This window comes from Pleurodeles waltl, chromosome 3_1, assembly GCF_031143425.1.
Source record: "Pleurodeles waltl isolate 20211129_DDA chromosome 3_1, aPleWal1.hap1.20221129, whole genome shotgun sequence".
NCBI classification, from domain to species: Eukaryota; Metazoa; Chordata; class Amphibia; order Caudata; family Salamandridae; genus Pleurodeles; species Pleurodeles waltl.
The window spans coordinates 530,263,135-530,285,750 of NC_090440.1; the positions used below are offsets into that span (position 1 = coordinate 530,263,135).

General features: G+C 44.4%; 1 protein-coding gene across 5 annotated transcripts in view; it reads left to right on the forward strand.

Annotated features, from left to right (window-relative positions):
* Window positions 1–22,616, forward strand: part of MTFMT (mitochondrial methionyl-tRNA formyltransferase) — an 81,885-nt gene that overhangs the window by 54,611 nt on the left and 4,658 nt on the right. For all 5 annotated transcript variants that reach the window (XM_069222829.1, XM_069222828.1, XM_069222830.1 and 2 more), the window contains one exon: window positions 2,260–2,327. In XM_069222829.1, coding sequence (XP_069078930.1) covers window positions 2,260–2,327 — 68 coding nt within the window. The remainder of the gene's footprint in view (window positions 1–2,259; window positions 2,328–22,616) is intronic.

Consider the following 22,616-nt stretch of genomic DNA (forward strand, 5'->3'; position numbering starts at 1 on the left):
GCTGTAACCAAGAGGAGACATGCATGGCTTAGGTCTTCAGGATTCAAGCCTGAAATCCAACAGGCAGTGCTCAATATGGCATTCAACCAAAAACACCTTTTCGGCCCAGAGGTTGACACTGCAATTGAAAAGATGAAAAAGGATTCAGACACCGCAAAAGCCATGGGTGCACTGTATACCACACAACACAGGGATCCTTTCGTAAACCCCAATTTAGAGGTGGATTTAGAGCCCAAACTGCCGAGGCATCCACCTAACAGCCAAAGTCGGCCTACCAACCTCAATACCAATGAGGTGGTTTCAAAAGCACTTAGAGGCCAGTAGCCCAGAGGCAGGGGGAAATATCAAACATCAAAACAAGCCTCACAACAAACTAAGCAGTGACTTGTGCCATTCCTTCTCAATTCACACCTCACCTGTGGGGGGAAGACTGCAAAAGTTCCACAACAATTCTCTAAACATTACACACGCAGGTGGGTATTAACAATTATCCGCAATGGCTATTGCATAGAATTGACACACACTCCACAAAACATTCCACCAAAACCACACAAGCTGTCCACAGACCATATCACTCTGTTGCAGGAAAAAGTCAAATTTCTATTACTCAAACAAGGAGTAGAAGCTGTGCCACAAAATCAAATAGGGACCGGAGTTTACTCACTGTATTTCATCATTCCCAAAACGGAACGGGACAGAACCTTAAGGCCAATATTAGATCTCAGAACCCTCACTCTTTACATCCTGTCAGAACACTTTCACATGGTGACACTAAAGGATGTTATCCCACTACTTCAGCAACACAATTTCAGGGCAACGTTAAACCTTAAAGATATGTATTTTCACCTACCCATCCATCCTGGGCATAGAAAATATCTCAGGTTTGTCATTCAAGGAAAGCATTATCAGTTCAAAGTGTTACCCTTTGGAATAACAACAGCTCCCAGTGGCGGTAGTCGCAGCCTACCTAAGAAGACAACCCATTCATGTTTTTCCATATCTAGACGATTGGCTAATAAAATCAAACAGTCATACACAGTGTAAAAAACATGCGCATTATGTAATACAAACCCTGCACACCCTAGGGTTCTCCATAAACTGCCAAAGGTTACAACTACAACCTGCACAAATTCAACAGTATTTACTAAATACTCAACAAGCTCTTGCAAGCCCAAATCCGCCAGCAATACAAGCATTTCACAATATATTGGCACAAATACAAACAGGGCAACAGTACAGTGTCAAATTCATGATGAAAGTATTGGGCATGATGGCATCGGGTATTGCGATTGTTCCACATGCAAGACTAAACATGTGGCCCTTGCAACAGTGCTTTGCACAACAATGGTCAACCTGAAGATCTAGTGTTGATAGACCGCCAAACATAAAGGTCCCTTCAGTGGTGGAATGCCACAAACCTAAACAAAGGACGCCGTTTCAGGACCCTGTGTCTCAGACCATACTTACAACAGAAGCATCAATGATTGGCTGGGGAGCTCACCTCAACAATCAAAACATTCAACGACAATGGGATGCCCAACACAAACAGCTACATATAAATCACTTAGAGATGTTAGCTGTCTTCCTAGCACTCAAAGCTTTTCAGCCTCTCCTTATTCACAAAAATGTCTTGATCAAAACAGACAACATGACCACAATGTATTATCTAAACAAACAAGGAGGGACACATTCGTCCCAACTCTCCCTTCTAATTCCAAAAATTTGGAAATGGGCAATACACAACCAAATTCACCTGGTAGCACAGTACATTCCAGGGATACACAACCAATTAGCAGATGTTCTCAGCAGAAATCATCAACAAACATACGAGTGGGAGATTCACCCTCAAATACTTCATAAATACTTTCATCAGTGGGGAACACCAGACATAGATCCGTTCGCCACCAGCGAAAACGCAAAATGCCCAAACTTCGCATCCAGATACCCACATCCCCTATCCAAGGGCAATGCTCTATGGATCAATTGGTCAGGGATATTTGCTTACACTTTCTAGTCCACAAACTGCGTCAAAACACGCTCAATCTGATCCTCATAGCGCCAATGTGGGCACGTCAGCCGTGGTACACAACACTATTAGACCTGTCAGTAGTACCAAACTCCCAAACAGACCAGATCTGTTGACCCAAAACAAAGGGCAGATCAGGCATCATAGTAAATAATATATATATAAATATATATAGTATGGGAACAAATCTTGGTACATGCAACAAAATTTGCTTTTGTTTTGTTTACATACAGAACATGGGGTTATTCCTGGAGCTGTGAGATATCACAAGAAGTCACAGACATTGTTGATTCGCTGTAAGGTATGAAATTATTTTCTTTTTTGTAAAGAATGTGAGATATTATTTTCCTATGTTTTCAAAGTAGTTTTTCAAGATGTTAATTAAACCTGTGTGGAAAAACAGGTATTCCATTCATGCACAGCAAATAGTTTATACCATAGAACTCTGATGGAACATCACTCACTTCTGACACTTCATTTTGAAGCATCAGTGTTAAAATGTGGCAGCACATAATTACATTTTTAATGGTATTTTGTGTGTTTATTTAAATACACAAGTATTCCCCCACCTCGCTTACTGTCACTCCATCTCCTTTAGAGAAATCCCATATCTGGCTTCTTTCTTGCACCTCACTTCTCAAGAAACCCTCTATATATCATTTAGCTTTCACCATTCCAAAGAATCCCATACCTGGCAACCCTCACACTCTAAAAAACAAAACAAAAATAAACCTCACTGCCAGATCCCCAGAAGAACACCTTTTACTAGGTGTCATGCTACACTTCTTCACCTGAAACCCTTACATGCACATTCTGCACTCACCCCACAGTTGCCATTACCATTAAAATTGACCAGGCCATGTATCCTCACCTCATGTGGAAGGTAGGAGATATTTGTATACATCTAAAATCTAGGCGGCCCTTTTTTCTCCAATAGAGCTTTGTTATGCTCAGAAAACATTTGCACTGATTGAGAATCGCACGTTTGGTTGATATATAGGTTTGGTTTCACAAACCTCGTACCACCCAATACTTGACCAGCTCGATCGCAAGATCTGGGACAACTTCCAAAGTATGATACCTACATACCCATCTGCCTGTGAATTACCTATGTTGAACAACTTATTTCATGTGATCTTCCATAAAGGAGATGCAGCCATTTACAGAAACCCACAGAACTGTGTTATTGCGAGAGGCATATACCCAGTTGTATGAATTTATGTCCACCAGCCTTTCAGTGCAACTGAAATTTGCCATACTGTTTTGGGGGTTAGGAGTTCTGTAGAGAATCTATAGAGACACATTTTAAGTCCCTCATTATAGACCAAGCAGGGACACTTTCTTTCTGAGCACACCGCCCCTAACATTTGCATTATCTGTATCTGGGGAAGATGGCGAATGTGGTGCCTAAATGTATGATTGAGATCAGCGAGAGGGAATCATTCACATTGTTTATTGGCACCATCCTTAACCCCTGCTGTGCCCAGGACGTAATGGTTACGTCCTGAGGCACAGTGCTGCTGTGCCCAGGACGTAACCATTACATCCTGTGCCCAGAGGGAGCGCTAGCGCTCCCTCTGAGGGGTTCCCCCCACCCCCCCCAAGTCAGGGATGGAAGGGGAAGCCCTTCCCCTCCCACCCGACCCCCCAACCCCCCCTGTGACGTCAGCACGCGCTGATTAGTCACAGGGTCTCCGCATCGTGCTGGAAGCAGAGCTTCCAGCGCGATTGAAAGAGAAATGCTTTTGCATTTCTCTTTCAATCCCATGGGGGAGGCCCGGAGAGGCTTCAAAGGGAAGGAAATGTATTTCCTTCCCTTTGAAGTCTCTCACAGGGTTTCAAAAGCTGGATTGCTTGCAATCCGGCTTTTGAAACCCCACTAGACACCAGGGATTTTTTTTTTTTCAATGAAACTGTCAAAAGGGAGCGACCCCTTGGGCAAGGGTCGCTCCCAGGGGGGGCATTTTTTTAGGAAGGCCTTTTCTGCCCCCCCTGGGGGCAGATTGGCCTATTATTAGGCCGATCTGCCCCCAGGGGGGGCAGAAACCTCTAGGCACCAGGGAGCATTTTTTTTTTTTTGTGATGTTTTCTTTTTTTTTAGGTGGGGAGCGATCCCTTAGGCAAGGGTCGCTCCCCTAGGTGGCAAATTATATTTAGGCCATTTCTGCCCCCCTTGGGGGCAGATTGGCCTATTTTGATGAGGCCACGAAACCATTAGACACCAGGGAGTTTTTTTTTTTGCGTGAATTTCACGCAAGGGGAGCCACCCCTTAGGCAAGGGTCGCTCCCTGGGGAGGGGGGGGATTATTTTAGGCCATTTCTGCCCCCCTGGGGGGTAGATCAGCCTAGTTTGATTCGGCTGATCTGCCCCCAAGGGGGGCGGAAACCACTAGGCACCAGGGATTTTTTTGTTTTTTTGTTTTACAGATGGGGAGCGACCCCTTGGACAAGGGTCGCTCCCCTGGAGGGGCAAAATGTATTTAGGCCATTTCTGCCCGCTTTGGGGGAAGATCGGCCGATTTTAGGTCAATCTGCCCCCAAGGGGGGCAGAAACCACTAGGCACCAGGGATCTTTTTTTTTCGCCGTCACGCAAGGGGAGCAACCTTGTAGGCAAGGGTCGCTCCCCGGGGGAGGGGGGGCAAAATTATTTTAGGCCATCTCTGCTCCCCCTGGGGGCAGATCGGCCTATTGGTATTAGGCCGATCTACCCCCGGGGGGGGCAGAAACCTCTTGTTGCCAGGGCTATTTTTTTTTGTGTGTGTTTTTTTTTTTTTGTATGTTTGTTTTTTTAGAGATGGGGAGCGACCCATCAGGCAAGGGTCGCTCCCCTGGGGGGCAAACTGTATTTAGACCATTTATGCCCCGGTCGATTTTAGGTCAATCTGCCCCAAGGGGGCAGAAACCACTAGGAACCGGGGATTTGTTTTTTGGCGCCAATGTCACGCAGGGGGAGCGACCCCGTAGACAAGGGTCGCTCCTGGTGGGGGGGTGGGGGTTGGGGGGGCAAATTTATTTTAGGCCATTTCTGGCCCCCCTGGGGGCAGAAACCTCTTGTTGCCAGGGCAATTTTTTTTTTGTGTGTTTTTTTTGTTTGTTTGTTTGGTTTTTTTAGAGATGGGGAGCGACCCATCAGGCAAGGGTCGCTCCCCTGGGGGGAAAACTGTATTTAGACCATTTCTGCCCCCCTTGTGGGCAGATTGGTCGATTTTAGGTCAATCTGCCCCAAGGGGGCAGAAACCACTAGGCACCGGGGATTTGTTTTTTGGCGCCAATGTCACGCAGGAGGAGCGACACCGTAGACTAGGGTCGCTCCGAGGGGGGGGGGGGGAATTTATTTTAGGCCATTTCTGCCCCCCCTGGGGGCAGAAACCTCTTGTTGCCAGGGCAAATTTTTTTTGTGTGTTTTTTTTTTTTTTGTTTGTTTTTTTTAGAGATGGGGAGCGACCCATCAGACAAGGGTCGCTCCCCTGGGGAGCAAACTGTATTTTGAGCATTTCTGCTCCCCTTGGGGGCAGATTGGTCGATTTTAGGTCAATCTGCCCCCAAGGGGGCAGAAACCACTAGGCACCGGGGATTTGTTTTTTGGCGCCAATGTCACGCAGGGGGAGCGACCCCGTAGGCAAGGGTCGCTCCGTGGGGGGGGGTTGGGGGTTGAGGGGCAAATTTATTTTAGGCCATTTCTGCCTCCCCCTAGGGGCAGATCGGCCTATTATTAGGCCGAACCTCTAGGCGCCAGGGCAATTTTTTTGGGTGTTTTTTGTTTGTTTTTTCAGAGATGGGGAGCGACCCATCAGACAAGGGTCGCTCCCCTGGGGGGGAAACTGTATTTAGAACATTTCTGCCCCCCTTGGGGGCAGATTGGTCGATTTTAGGTCAATCTGCCCCAAGGGGGCAGAAACCACTAGGCACCGGGGATTTGTTTTTTGGCGCCAATGTCACGCAGGGGGAGCGACCCCGTAGGCAAGGGTTGCTCCTGGTGGGGGTGTGGGGGTTGGGGATGCAAATTTATTTTAGGCCATTTCTGCCCCCCCTGAGGGCAGATCGGCCTACTATTAGGCCGATCTGCCACCAGGGGGGGGCAGAAACCTCTAGGCGCCAGGGCACATTTTTTTGTGTGTTTTTTCTTTTAGAGATGGGGAGCGACCCATCAGGCAAGGGTCGCTCCCCTGGGGGGCAAACTGTAGTTAGACCATTTCTGCCGCCCTTGGGGGCAGATTGGTCGATTTTAGGTCAATCTGCCCCAAGGGGGCAGAAACCACTAGGCACCGGGGATTCGTTTTTTGGCGCCAATGTCCCGCAGGGGGAGCGACCCCGTAGGCAAGGGTCACTCCTGGGCGGGGGGGGGTTTGGGGGGGTGGGGGGTCAAATTTATTTTAGGGCATTTTCCCCCCCTCCTGGGGCCGGCAGAGCTAGAGGTCAAAATCCACAGGTAGGCACTTTGCAAAAAACACCTCTGTTTTCTGTGAAAAAATATGTTGTGTCCACGTTGTGTTTTGGGCCATTTCCTTTCGTGGGCGCTAGGCCTACCCACACAAGTGAGGTACCATTTTTATGGATAGACTTAGGGGAACGCTGGGTGGAAGGAAATTTGTGGCTCCTCTCAGATTCCAGAACTTTCTGTCACCGAAATGAGAGGAAAAAGTGTTTTTTGGCCAAATTTTGATGTTTGCAAAGGATTCTGGGTAACAGAACCTGGTCAGAGCCCCGCAAATCACCCCATCTTGGATTCCCCTAGGTCTCTAGTTTTCAAAAATGCGCTGGTTTGCTAGGTTTCCCCAGGTGCCGGCTGAGCTAGAGGCCAAAATCCACAGGTAGGCACTGTTTTCTATGAAAAAATTTGATGTGTCCATGTTGTGTTTTGGGCCGTTTCCTGTCGCGAGCGCTAGGCCTACCCACACAAGTGAGGTATAATTTTTATCGGGAGACGTGGGGGAACGCTGGGTGGAAGGAATTTTGTGGCTCCTCTCAGATTCCAGAACTTTCTGCCACAGAAATGTGAGGAACATGTTTTTTTTAGCCAAATTTTGAGGTTTGCAAAGGATTCTGGGTAACAGAACCTGGTCCGAGCCACACAAGTCACCCCATCTTGGATTCCCCTAGGTCTCTAGTTTTCAGAAATGCACAGGTTTGGTAGGTTTCCCTAGGTGGCGGCTGAGCTACAGGCCAAAATCTACAGGTAGGCACTTTGCAAAAAACACCTCTGTTTTCCTTAAAAAATTTGGCTGTGTCCACATTGCGCTTTGGGGCGTTTCCTGTCGCGGGCGCTAGGCCTACCCACACAAGTGAGGTATCATTTTTATCGGGAGACGTGGGGGAACGCTGGGTGGAAGGAAATTTGTGGCTCCTCTCAGATTCCAGAACTTTCTGCCACAGAAATGTGAGGAACATGTGTTTTTTTTAGCCACATTTTGAGGTTTGCAAAGGATTCTGGGTAACAGAACCTGGTCCGAGCCACACAAGTCACCCCATCTTGGATTCCTCTAGGTCTCTAGTTTTCAGAAATGCACAGGTTTGGTAGGTTTCCCTAGGTGGCGGCTGAGCTACAGGCCAAAATCTACAGGTAGGCACTTAGCAAAAAACACCTCTGTTTTCCTTCAAAAATTTGGCTGTGTCCACGTTGCGCTTTGGGGCATTTCCTGTCGCGGGCGCTAGGCCTACCCACACAAGTGAGGTATAATTTTTATCGGGAGACGTGGGGGAACGCTGGGTGGAAGGAAATTTGTGGCTCCTCTCAGATTCCAGAACTTTCTGCCACAGAAATGTGATGAACATGTGTTTTTTTAGCCACATTTTGAGGTTTGCAAAGGATTCTGGGTAACAGAACCTGGTCCGAACCACACAAGTCACCCCATCTTGGATTTCCCTAGGTCTCTAGTTTTCAGAAATGCACAGGTTTGGTAGGTTTCCCTAGGTGGCGGCTGAGCTACAGGCCAAAATCTACAGGTAGGCACTTAGCCAAATTTTTGAAGGAAAACAGAGGTGTTTTTTGCAGTGTCCACGTTGCGCTTTGGGGCGTTTCCTGTCGCGGGTGCTAGGCCTACCCACACAAGTGAGGTATCATTTTTATCGGGAGACGTGGGGGAACGCTGGGTGGAAGGAAATTTGTGGCTCCTCTCAGATTCCAGAACTTTCTGCCACAGAAATGTGATGAACATGTGTTTTTTTAGCCACATTTTGAGGTTTGCAAAGGATTCTGGGTAACAGAACCTGGTCCGAACCACACAAGTCACCCCATCTTGGATTCCCCTAGGTCTCTAGTTTTCAGAAATGCACAGATTTGGTAGGTTTCCCTAGGTGGCGGCTGAGCTACAGGCCAAAATCTACAGGTAGGCACTTAGCCAAATTTTTGAAGGAAAACAGAGGTGTTTTTTGCAGTGTCCACGTTGCGCTTTGGGGCGTTTCCTGTCGCGGGTGCTAGGCCTACCCACACAAGTGAGGTATCATTTTTATCGGGAGACGTGGGGGAACGCTGGGTGGAAGGAAATTTGTGGCTCCTCTTAGATTCCAGAACTTTCTGCCACAGAAATGTGAGGAACATGTGTTTTTTTTAGCCACATTTTGAGGTTTGCAAAGGATTCTGGGTATCAGAACCTGGTCCGAGCCACACAAGTCACCCCATCTTGGATTCCCCTAGGTCTCTAGTTTTCAGAAATGCACAGGTTTGGTAGGTTTCCCTAGGTGGCGGCTGAGCTAGAGGCCAAAATCTACAGGTAGTCACTTTGCTAAAAACACCTCTGTTTTCTGTGATGTGTCCACGTTGTGTTTTGGGGCATATCCTGTCGCGGGCGCTAGGCCTACCCACATAAGTGAGGTATCATTTTTATCGGGAGACTTGTGGGAACATAGAATAGCAAAACAAGTGTTATTGCCCCTTGTCTTTCTCTACATTTTTCCCTTCCAAATGTAAGACAGTGTGTAAAAAAGACGTCTATTTGAGAAATGCCCTGTAATTCACATGCTAGTATGGGCACCCCGGAATTCAGAGATGTGCAAATAACCACTGCTTCTCAACACCTTATCTTGTGCCCATTTTGGAAATACAAAGGTTTTCTTGATAGCTATTTTTTACTCTTTATATTTCAGCAAATGAATTGCTGTATACCCGGTATAGAATGAAAACCCACTGCAGGGTGCAGGTCATTTATTGGCTCTGGGTACCTAGAGTTCTTGATGAACCTACAAGCCCTATATATCCCCGCAACCAGAAGAGTCCAGCAGACGTAACGGTATATTGCTTTCGAAAATCTGACATTGCAGGAAAAAGTTACAGAGTAAAACTTAGAGAAAAATTGATGTTTTTTTCACCTCAATTTCAATATTTTTCTTTTTCAGTTGTTATTTTCTGTAGGAAACCCTTGTAGGATCTACACAAATTACCCCTTGCTGAATTCAGAATTTTGTCTACTTTTCAGAAATGTTGCGGTTTCTGGGATCCAGCGTTGGTTTCATGCCCATTTCTGTCACTGACTGGAAGGAGGCTGAAAGCACAAAAAATCGTAAAAATGGGGTATGTCCCAGTAAAATGCCAAAATTGTGTTGAAAAATTGGGTTTTCTGATTCAAGTCTGCCTGTTCCTGAAAGCTGGGAAGCTGGTGAATTTATCACCGCAAACCCTTTTTTGATGCCCTTTTCAGGGAAAAAACCACAAGCCTTCTTCTGCAGCCCATTTTTCCAATTTTTTTGAAAAAAACGAAATTTTCACTTTTTTTTTGCTAATTTCTTGGCCTCCTTCTGGGGAACCCACAAAGTCTGGGTACCTCTAGAATCCCTAGGATGTTGGAAAAAAAGGACGCAAATTTGGCGTGGGTAGCTTATGTGAACAAAAAGTTATGAGGGCCTAAGCGCGAACTGCTCTAAATAGCCAAAAAAAGGCTCGGCACAGGAGGGGGAAAAGGCCTGGCAGCGAAGGGGTTAATCTACTGCCCAGAATCGGATGAGAGACCGATCATAAGATGTTATTAGAGGTCACAGTTTGTAGGTTGAACCCAAGCTCAATATTTACTTTAACTTAACTGTCACCATTCACAAAAGACTTGCAGAACCAAAGAAAAAGTTTTTTTTTTTTTTTTTTAATCTAGTGCATTCAAGCAGATTCCTAAATATACATGTAGCTTCCCATGTCTGTAAACGGTGATGAATTAAAGTTTGAGAGACTTGTGTCTGTCATGGCATTGGAAAGCAATTCAAATCCTCTTGTATACTGTGTCGGTACCAAAAAATGAATCATTGGTGCTTATTTGAGGTTTCATGCAGCTGTGAATGCTCACATACAAGCTCCATTACACATTTGTTTGTTGTCTTTTGTAGTAGAGACATTACAATTATGCCATTTCCCCGTTTGAACTCCCTGTTGGATAACGAGTCAGTTTTGGATGGTTAATGTTGTCTTATAGGTGATTCCAACTTTTCATTTCAGTGTTATTGATACATGCCTTTTCCAAGCTGTTGCAACTCTGAATTATTTATCACAGTTAATTCATGGTTTTTGCTGATAAGTTAATTTTGTATTACCGGTTTGCAGCTTTTGATTACTGAAGCGAGCAAGGGAAATCAAACTTTGAGTTTCTTCCAGCCTGCTTATCTTGTAAATTCACGTATTGTACCACAAACCGAGAATGAAGTGATGCAGAGAAAAAAACGAGTATTTCCTTTTTTGAATAAAATTCATAACGCACAATGCATCAATCCTATTATGATACTTAAATTTGTATAAGATGTTCTAATGATACTTACATTTTGTTTTTAAAACATACTCTTTTATGCCCAAATTATTGTTGTTTTTAAAAGAATATTTAAAAGGTGTAATCGTGATTCTTTCGTAGAAAGAACTGTATCTCTGTACCTGTCAGAGGTTTGGTATTTGATAAAATACTTACTCATCCAAGGAACGGGATGCTTCAGAAATCTACTTGTCCTGTAAAATAAATGCTCTTGTCACTTTTGGTGCCATTCAGTGAGGTGACTTGTTATGGCAGAATTCTCTGTACATCAGCACTGTGATGAAGGCCTCTCAGATTAAGCGAGGGCATCTATGATATCACGGTTTGGTATCTAGCGGGCCGATTTTGCCCCCTTTCTGCAAATCTGCATACAGGGCATGAAATTAGACAGGAAGCAGTAGTTCCAGGGTTGGAATGCTTGTGAGTATATGCATACCCATAAACTGACATGATTATTGGTATTTATTAACTCCTCTATCTCTTGCTGTCGAGACAGGAGGATGGAGAAGTCCTAATTCTAGGAGCAAGAGTCCTCACAGACCCAAATGGGTGTCATGCTTCATCATCGGAATTGCTTCTCGTCAGACCGGCGCTGTAATGTCTGACGGGCACCCCCGAGATTTAGAGGAGAAACATATATCCACTTGGTCCTAAAGAAGCGTCGCGGGATCCGATTGGACGCAAAACATGTTGACCCTTTTCCAGGGATGGTCTGGCAGTTCCTCACCTCCCTTCTTCCAAAAAGTGTGAGAGTGTTTTGATCATTATCCTCATTTCACTCTCCTCATTGTTTTTAATCTTGGCCTTCACCCTCCATGGTTTAATAAAATTGTTACCCCTAGGTTTGGGTCCATAGCCAATCTTAGCCTTTAGTGTATCTCTCCTTTCTCTTTTTTCCTTCCAAGCTCACTCTTGGGGTCTTGGCGTCATCGAGAAAAGATCTCTGGCAAAAGAGCCCCCCTACGGGGGGGTGCCCGTCAGACATTGCAGCGCCGGTCTGATGAGGAGCAGTTCCGATGATGAAGCATGACACCCATTTGGGTGTGTGAGGACTCTTGCTCCTAGAATTGATTATGTCTTCGTAGCCATGGCCTTGTTATCCAGGGTGAAGGGTGCTGCTGTAGTCCCTAGTATTCATAGAGATCACAATCCCATTTGCGTATCATTTCATCTATTTAAGAGGGGGCGCCATGAGTGAAGAGTCGACTGCTCTATCTGTTAAGTCCCAGGGTTTGCATTTCGCCTGTAGGAATGCGAACATGAAGTCTCTATTTTCTAGTGTGTTCCTTGCACTACCCTTTAGTTCTTAATTGCCTTAGCCTCACCACTGCTTATAGTAAGCAAGCTCACTCCTTTGTTCAGCTGAATGTGGAAATTAAAGGTGCTTCTGAAGCCCTCTAATCCTGACCGGACAGTGCCCAGGTAGTTCGACCGGCCATGTATATAGGCCTCAAATTTAATTCATGAGGCTCTTAGGGAAGTTGCAGATCACTGCATAAATTAGCTCTACGGAACAAAACCACTGCAAAATTAATCCTGGTGCAGTCTGATCAAGGTGTGTAGGTTGAAGGACATCAGGGCTTTTTGGCGCAAGGTAAATGGAATTAAACCTTTAGCGGTTATGCCCAATTCAGTAGTCACGTCCATTAGTAAGGAGGCCTGGGTTGACCACTTTGAGGCAGTCTATCACATCCGGGATGATCAGTGCGATGTAGAAGAGGAGGTAGCCTTTTCCCTTGCCATTAACTTCTCTCATGAAGAAGTTTTGGAGGCTATTCTGAAGAGTCCATCTAATGAAGCACCTGGCCCTGACAGAGTTCCTGTAGCCCTGAAGTCAGCTCCTGATTTTTTGGGCCCTCCTTATCTGCAACTCCTTTAACGCAATCTGCAAGGTAGCTATTCCCTCCTCCTGGCGCACTGCTGTTATTGTGCCCATCTTTAAGAAGGCCAACCCTACTTCCCTTGGATGTAATCGCCCTATTTCATGATTGGATTCTGCAGTTAAAATAGCCGGGAGAGTAGTGCTAGGAGCACCTGCTCACTTGGCTGAAGGGCCTGACACTCTGTCGGAGGTGCAGTATGGGTTCAGTATTTATGAAGTTGAAAGAACCACGGCACATCCAATCATTCCAATTATTAGTCCTTTAATCTTCTTGGGTATTCATCAAATAAAGCAACCGCTATACCGTTCCATGTACATACAGCCGACACGTGTTTCGTCGTAACAACGACTTTTTCAAGGCTGTGAAACAATATCCAAAACACATCATAGTAAGCCAATAGTTCCAATGTCTAGTATAAGGTCTTTACTCTCACCAAAAGTGATATCCCTGCCTCTGTGTGAGGTGAGTTGGCAGACAGCTAATTAGTGCTTTCCATATTACTAGAAATAGGTAATAGGCATGCTACACAGGTGCTGCACATGGATAGAGGGTTTCAGAGTGAATTGTTATACCACCCAGTGCAGAAGATTATAAAGATACATGCCAGTGACCCTGGTAACAAAAGTACGGGAGAGGGAAAGAAAAAACACAAAAACAAAACCACCAGAGGTTACAATGAAGAACATACCTTATTGATATAATATATATTATTAGAACTGTATCACAATACAACCATCTTGTATCATTCGAAGTAGAAATTCCTTTCCACATGTAGGGGTATATCGATTTCTGTTCAGCGGTACACCTTGAAAAAGAGTCAAGGCTCGTACCTGGACCATGATAAGTCCAACTAGGAGAGAAAGAGGATCATGAAGACAACTCAGTGCCAAGTACTAATAAGGTAAGTAACAAGGATAGTAACATAATGTACAATAGAGATCTTAAATGCAAGTGGCATACCACTTTATGACTCTGGGGAAATGTATGTGCTCACACTGTGAGGCACCAACCTATTAGTATGGTTGTGTGCACGGAGTGAGATAAAAGAATTTCTCAATGCTCCAAAATTACCCACATCATAGCATATTAACCCTACACATACACGTAAGGAATACTAACGTGAGGTGATATATAGAATACCACTAAAAGAGAAAGTAATTCTAAGAATTTCAACACCAAAATAAGGAGTATCAATTGTTTGCCGCCAAAAATATCTGTCAGTGAACAATAACTATTTGGAAAACCTAAACCTCATATTGTAAAAGCGGTGAGAAATGAAGGCACTGAGCTTTAAACTTATTGCCTAATTTCGTTCTAATGTCTGGAGTCAAAATCAAACCGTATGCATGATAGAGTTTAAAACTTTGTGTGATTAATAAACGACAGGCAAACCTGTTTGTGAGCCAAAGAACGCCAAACCGCATGTTAAAAAAAGCAGAGAGAGAAGAAAGGCACTATGCTATTCAACTCGTTGCCTTATTCCGTTCCAGTGTCGGGCAGATTTAAGGCTACGTAAAATTGCTAAGCTGCAGAAAGTACGGTTACACAGTCAAAGACTTCATAAAATTGCTAAGCGGCAGAGAGTACGGTTAAAAGATCAAAGTAATACGGAGATGGGATTTTACCCGTGGTATGTTTAGGACTCGTCTCTTATTTCGAGTAATTCAAATCGCTCGTGCTGACTTGGACCGGCATTAATAGTTTAACGAGCAATAGACAAGAAAAAAGGACAAATAAATTCTCTATCTCGGTGGCGGCCATCTTAAAACGGGCAGCAACCAACACACTCGGGTGGAAATCAATAGAAGAAGGTCTAAATATACAACAATTCGTCAAGGATATAGAGTAAGAATGTGGAAACATGAGAAAAGTGAAAACGTGAAACGATGGACCCAGAGAGACCCACATAATTAAATGGATGACGCTCTATACTTATTATCTCGAGAGTACAAACCATATCATAAGGAAGATTGTTAATAATCAGAAGTAAACATAAACATTGCTAAAATATTATCAATGTAAAACATCAATATGTCTACTTGTGCTATGTATAGTCATTTGGTACAAATACATAATAATAAGTTCCATTATAGTACATCATAATTAGAAGTGTCATATCTAGCATACAGAGCTTATGTTGATGAGACCGTATAATCAGACTCCCCATGTCTGTTTCTTCAAAGAAAATGTGTTGTACATAAGTTAGATATTAACTTAACATGACACACTGTATTACACAATGTTGGAAAGGCTACCAAGTACAATTACAAGAAAACATGTAAATCTTTTTCTTTATTTAGCCCCTCCTCCACCGCCCGGAGCTTGATTATCCATCTGCTTTCCAGTTATCTAAGCAATAGTGTTTTGTTGCCACCCCTTGGGCAACCACCCAGAGTGGCAATACCATGTGTTTTGATGTTGTGTAAGTCCCGCTGGGTATGTGTGGAATTTAAATGTAAAGCAAACGGATAATCTTTGTTGTTGTTTTTAATTGCTCGAAAATGTTCTTGTAACCTTTCTTTGTAGGGTCTGATGGTGCTCCCTACATAAATGTGATTACAAACACAAATCAGACAGTACACCACATATTTGGTATTACAATTCATGAAATGTCTAATGTGATGCGTGACACCCGTATTGTAACAAAATGTTCTGATTTTATCTATGGTGTATTCACAAATATTGCATTGGCCACATTTGTAGAAACCATGAGGTGGTTTTGGAATCCAGTTATTATTGGTGCGACAAGGTAAGAAACTGTGACACAGCTGATCTCTCAGTGTGCGACCCCGGCTGTACACAACACTGGGTCTGTCACTGAGACCACTTTTCAAGGTGTTATCCGACAATAATAATGGCCAGTTCCTTTTCAGAATTTTAAAAACGTCTGAACTGAGGGTGCTATAGGGGGTGATCAAACTCAGTTCCTTATTTTCCTTAGTTGTTTTCTTGGGTCTAACATTAGTTAGAAGTGTAGTTCTATCAATAGTACGAATTCTCCTATCCGTTTTGTCCCACAGTTTTCCCGAGTATCCTCTATTGAGAAATCGCTGTTTTAATATGCCAAGTTGGTTGGTAAATTCATGTTCATCACAACAGTTATGTCTTACCCTTATTGCTTCCCCAAATGGGATTGCTCTTATTTGAGAAGAGGGATGGGCACTAGATGCGTGTAAGATGGAGTTGTAACACTCCGAGCCCAACACCAAATGGCGGACTGTGCACAGCATGTGAATCTGCAGCGACTAATTCCACGAACAGATGTACACTGGGTAAGTGACATTTTCCGTTCGATGGCATGTGTAGCTGCAGATACACATGCTGTGCATAGACTAGTAAGCAGTTATCGCCCCAAAAGCGGTGGTTCAGCCTGTAGGAGTTGAAGTAGTTTGAAATAATGTTCTTAATACAGCTTGACCTACTGTTGCTTGTTGTGCACTTAGCACATCTACACAGTAGTGCTTGGTAAATGTATGAGGCGTAGACCATGTTGCTGCCTTACATATTTCGTTCATTGGAATATTTCCTAGAAAGGCCATGGTAGCACCTTTCTTTCTGGTTGAGTGTGCCTTTGGTGTAATAGGCAGTTCTCTTTTAGCTTTAAGATAGCAGGTTTGAATGTACTTAACTATCCATCTAGCAATGCCTTGTTTAGAAATTGAATTTCCTGAATGAGGTTTTTGAAAGGCGATAAATAATTGTTTTGTCTTTCGAATTAGTTTTGTTCTGTCAATGTAGTACATTAGTGCTCTTTTGATGTCTAATGTATGTAGTGCTCTTTCGGCTACCGAATCTGGCTGTGGGAAGAACACTGGTAATTCTACCGTTTGATTTAGGTGGAACGGTGAGATTACTTTTGGTAAAAATGTAGGATTGGTCCGTAGAACAACTTTATTTTTGTGTATTTGAATAAATGGTTCTTGAATGGTAAATGCTTGAATCTCACTCACTCTTCTTAGAGATGTGATGGCAATTAAAAATGCAACTTTCCACGTTAAGTATTGCATTTCACAAGAGTGCATGGGCTCAAAAGGTGGACCCATGAGTCGTGTTAGGACAATGTTGAGGTTCCATGAAGGAACTGGTGGTGTTCTTGGTGGTATAATTCTCTTTAGGCCTTCCATAAACGCCTTTATGACTGGTATCCTAAACAATGAAATTGAGTGCGTAATTTGTAGGTAAGCAGAAATTGCCGTAAGATGTATTTTAATGGAAGAGAAAGCTAGGTTAGATTTTTGAAAATGTAGTAAGTATCCTACTATTTCTTTTGCAGATGCGTGTAAAGGTTGAATTTGATTATTATGGCAGTAATAAACAAATCTTTTCCACTTATTTGCATAGCAGTGTCTAGTGGTAGGTTTTCTAGCTTGTTTTATGACCTCCATACATTCCTGTGTGAGGTCTAAGTGCCCGAATTCTAGGATTTCAGGAGCCAAATTGCTAGATTCAACGATGCTGGATTTGGATGTCGGATCTGTTGTTTGTGTTGTGTTAACAGATCTGGTCTGTTGGGTAGTTTGACATGAGGTACTACTGAAATGTCTAGTAGTGTTGTGTACCAAGGTTGCCTTGCCCATGTTGGTGCTATTAGTATGAGTTTGAGTTTGTTTTGACTCAACCGGTTTACTAGATATGGAAGGAGAGGGAGAGGGGGAAAAGCGTACGCAAATATCCCTGACCAGTTCATCCATAGAGCATTGCCTTGGGATTGATCTTGTGGGTACCTGGATGCGAAGTTTTGGCATTTTGAGTTTTCTTTTGTTGCAAATAGATCTATTTGAGGTGTTCCCCAAATTTGAAAGTAATTGTTTAGTATTTGGGGGTGAATTTCCCATTCGTGGGTTTGTTGGTGATCTCGAGAGAGATTGTCTGCCAACTGGTTCTGAATCCCTGGAATAAATTGTGCTATTAGTCGAATGTGGTTGTGAATCGCCCAATGCCATATTTTTTGTGTTAGGAGGCACAACTGTGTTGAGTGTGTCCCTCCTTGTTTGTTTAGATAATACATTGTTGTCATGTTGTCTGTTTTGACAAGAAGGTATTTTTGGGTTATTATGGGTTGAAATGCTTTCAGCGCTAGAAATACTGCTAACAGTTCTAAGTGATTTATGTGAAACTGCCTCTAATGTATGTCCCATTGTCCTTGGATGCTGTGTTGATTGAGGTGTGCTCCCCACCCTGTCATGGAAGCATCCGTCGTTATGACGTATTGTGGCACTGGGTCTTGGAAAGGCCGCCCTCGGTTTAAATTTGTACTGTTCCACCATAGAAGCGAGATGTATGTTTGGCGGTCTATCAACACCAGATCTAGAAGTTGACCCTGTGCTTGTGACCATTGTGATGCTAGGCACTGTTGTAAGGGCCGCATGTGCAATCTTGCGTTTGGGACAATGGCTATGCATGAAGACATCATGCCTAGGAGTTTCATTACCATTTTGACTTGTATCTTTTGTGTTGGATACATGGCCTGTATTACCTTGTGAAATGTTTGAACCCTTTGTGGACTTGGAGTGGCAATCCCTTTTGCTGTGTTGATTGTCGCTCCTAAGTATTGCTGTGTTTGACACGGCAAAAGGTGTGACTTCGCGTAGTTGATCGAGAAACCTAGCCTGTGAAGGGTCTGTATGACGTAGTTTGTGTGCTGTGAACATTGTCTTAGCGTGTTGGTTTTGATTAACCAGTCGTCTAAGTACGGGAACACATGTATTTGCTGCCTTCTGATATGTGCAGCTACTACTGCCAGGCATTTTGTAAAAACTCTTGGCGCAGTTGTTATTCCGAATGGCAGCACTTTGAATTGGTAATGTATTCCTTGGAATATGAACCTTAGGTATTTCCTGTGTGAAGGATGTATTGGTATATGGAAATACGCATCTTTTAGGTCTAATGTTGTCATGTAATCTTGCTGTTTGAGCAGTGGGATTACGTCTTGTAACGTGACCATGTGAAAGTGGTCTGATTTGATGTAGGTATTTAGTGTTCTGAGATCTAGTATTGGTCTCAGAGTTTTGTCCTTTTTGGGTATTAGAAAGTACAGTGAGTAAACTCCTGTGTTTTTTTGTAGATTTGGCACTAATTCTATTGCGTCCTTTTGTAGCAATGCTTGAACTTCTAGTCCTAGAAGATCTATATGTTGTTTTGACATATTGTGTGTTTTCGGTGGGACGTTTGGAGGGAATTGGTGAAATTCTATGCAATAACCATGCTGGATAATTGCTAAGACCCAGGTGTCTGTTGTTATTTCCTCCCAAAGTTTGTAAAATTGGCTTAGTCTTCCCCCCACAGGTGTTATGTGATGGGGTTGTGTGACTTGTGAGTCACTGTTTATTTTGAGGAGTTTTGGGGCCTTGGAATTTTCCTCGATTTCTTGGGAATTGGCCCCCTCTGTATTGCCCCCGAAAACCTCCCCTCTGATATTGACCCTGGTAAGTAGGCCTTGTTTGTGAGGTTGTGGTTTCTGTGGGTTGACCTCGAAACCCTCCCCTAAAAGGTGTTTTTCGAAATGTGCTGCTGCTCTGCGGGGAGTAGAGTGCGCCCATGGCTTTGGCTGTATCGGTGTCTTTTTTGAGTTTCTCAATGGCAGTGTCTACCTCCGGCCCAAACAATTGCTGTTCATTAAATGGCATATTGAGCACAGCTTGTTGGATTTCCGGCTTGAACCCTGAAGTGCGCAGCCATGCGTGCCTTCGTATCGTGATTGCAGTGTTTATTGTCCTTGCAGCTGTATCTGCTGCATCCATGGAAGACCGTATCTGATTATTTTAGATACTTTGTCCCTCTTCTACCACCTGTTGCGCTCTTTTTTGGAACTCCTTGGGTAAGTGTTCGATGAAATGTTGCATTTCATCCCAATGAGCTCTGTCGTATCTTGCCAAAAGTGCTTGTGAATTGGCAATACGCCATTGATTTGCTGCTTGTGCTGCAACCCTTTTTCCCGCAGCATCAAATTTGCGGCTCTCTTTGTCTGGAGGTGGTGCGTCTCCTGAGGTATGAGAGTTGGCTCTCTTACGAGCTGCCCCGACAACTACTGAGTCTGGTGTTAGTTGTGTTGTAATATAGATTGGATCTGTTGGCGGTGGCTTGTACTTTTTCTCCACCCTTGGAGTTATGGCTCTGCCTTTAACTGGATCCTGAAATATTTGTTTTAAATGTCTTAGCATTCCTGGGAGCATGGGAAGGCTTTGGTACTGGCTATGGGTGGAGGATAGGGTGTTCAACAGAAAGTCATCCTCAATTGGTTCAGAATGTAAGGTGACGTGAAATTCGGCTGCCCTTGCGACCACCTGTGTGTAGGATGTACTGTCCTCAGGTGGTGACGGTTTTGTGGGGTAGGAGTCTGGGCTGTTGTCAGACACTGGAGCATCGTAAAGGTCCCATGCATCGGGATCATCCTGACTCATTGTAGTATGAGCTGGTGAGTGCATCAGTGGTGGAGTTGTTGCTGGTGATGCATGTGTTGATGGTGGTGGAGACGGTGGGGGGGTTGTTTTCCTTGCCACTTTTGCCTGTGGTTGCTTGTCCTTTTGTTGAAAGGCAAGTTTCCTTTTTATTTTGATTGGGGGGAAGAGTGGTTATCTTCCCTGTGTCCTCATGAATATGATGCCTTCTTTGCGTGTAGTCAGGCTCTACAGCTTGAAGCTCCTCTCCAAATCTATGTAATTGGGAGGTTAATCCTTGTTCCTCTGTATAGGAACTAGTTTTCGGCTCCGAGGCTGGATGTTTCGGAACCGAAACCTTTTCGGAAGTCTTTTTAGGCTCCGAAGAAACCTTCTTTGTTTTCGGCGTGGTGTCTCGGTGCCGAAATTCTTCGGTGCCGCTGTCTCTGTGCCGAAGTTTCTCAGAGCCGCTGTCTCGGCTCCGAGGTTGCTGTGTGGCGGTATCTCGACCGGAGTCGGATGACTTCGACACCAGCATGCCCTTTTTCGGTGCCTTGGATCGGTCACCTAGTTTTCGGGTTAAGCCATGGCCTGTTGGCGGTGGCGTCCCCTGGGCTTTTGTGGACTTCTCGTGAGTCTTGATTTTCGACGTCTTACTCACGGTTTGGTGTGTTTCTTCGGCGTCGAGTTCTTCAGAATCCGACTCGCGGATGGAGAAAGCTTCTTCTTCCTCCTCGAAACGTTCTTGACCTGTCGGCGTGGACGCCATTTGTAGTCTCCTGGCTCTTCGGTCTCTCAGCGTCTTCCTCGACCGAAACGCTCGACAGGCTTCACAAGTATCCTCCTTGTGCTCGGGGGACAAGCACAGGTTACAGACCAGATGCTGATCCGTATACGGATACTTGTTATGGCATTTTGGGCAGAAGCGGAATGGGGTCCGTTCCATCAGCCTTGAAGTCGCACGTGGTCGGGCCGACCAGGCCCTGACGGGGGATCGAAAAAACCCCGAAGGGCCACCGGAACTCTTCAAAATTCAGTGTCGATTTGTTCTAACTAACCCGATACCGAACGCAAACAATGCCGACGATTTTTTCCGAGATTCTAACTAACTTTCCGACCCGAAACACGGAGCGAAAAGGAACACGTCCGAACCCGATGGCGGAAAAAAAACAATCTAAGATGGAGTCGACGCCCATGCGCAATGGAGTCGAAATGGGAGGAGTCCCTCGGTCTCGTGACTCGAAAAGACTTCTTCGAAGAAAAACAACTTGTAACACTCCGAGCCCAACACCAGATGGCGGACTGTGCACAGCATGTGTATCTGCAGCTACAAATGCCATCGAACATATATATATATACTTCATTTTATCTATTTTTCTTATTGGAAATTGCTACTGTTTTTTTTTTTTTTTTATTGTGTACACTTTTATGGTTGCTTCTTGTGGCCCAAATAACATTTTGAACTTTACTCCTACGAGGCAGTCTTATACATTTTTGTGAGCCACTCCTCATGTGTGGGTAGGAGTGGGGACTGCCAGTGCCGGAGAACACAGTTTTACGCCGCCGCAAGCGCTGCATTGAGCAGCTGTCATTCTTGGTGAGAGAGTGCAGGAAAATCCACAGTGTTGTGAAGCAGGATCAGGGAGCATGCAAGCATCACAGATTGCCAGTGTCTTGCGCAATGTGGAGGTGACAACACCCCAACAAGGAGCAGATTTCAGGACAGTCACACAGAATATGCACCATGTTACAACACTAATAATCGGAGTGGGGGTAGTAGCCCCACCACCCTGTGCTTCACTATGGTCCAGTGCCAAACCTGCAACATCTTGAAGAGGCAGAACTTAATTTGGGCCTCCCATGTGCCATGGCTAAGAGCGTTCCTGCAGGTCCAACTCATACTTTGCCTGGAGTGGAGTTTGCCACTTGGCCCACAGGCTCTCCAACAGTGGTAGGGAGTACATATGCTGGGTTAGAAGTTTGTAAAAGCCCAACATCACATCTGCAGTGTCCCCAGACTTTAATATAGGAGACCACTGAAGAGGACAGAAGCGCCCAAGGCTGCGGATCCAAACATCTCACGAGGCAGTAACGCAGCTGCATGTGCTTCCGCTGTTGGTGGGGTGGTAGATGGAACGCTTTACTGAACATTTCAAAGGATTTGAAGGTACCCTGGATAAGCACATGATGGAGGGAAAGGTTCCCTGAATCACACCAAAAGCCCCAGTTGAGCATCTTGCTACCGCTGTGAATGCCTTTAGAGAAACAGTCTGAAAAGCACAAATTCACATGAAACTCACTCACAGACTATGTACAATAAAGCAGGAAATCCTGCTACTGACTTAATCAAAGAACAATGCTTGTATCTGGACAGTTAATAATCTGTCTGGAATATCATAATAATATACAGTGCAACTAGTACTAAGGTATACCAAAGACATATACTTTTATTATGGTGAATCACCGTCAAAGCATAAGAAATTGCTTTTGTTACTAACAAAGGATGCAGTAGTGAAAAAGTACACCCCAAGTGAAAAAGGCATGACAGTCAAAGAATCACTGTTGTTTCTACAGCAATTGGTGTGCTGATGTATTATCACAAAGGCAGCC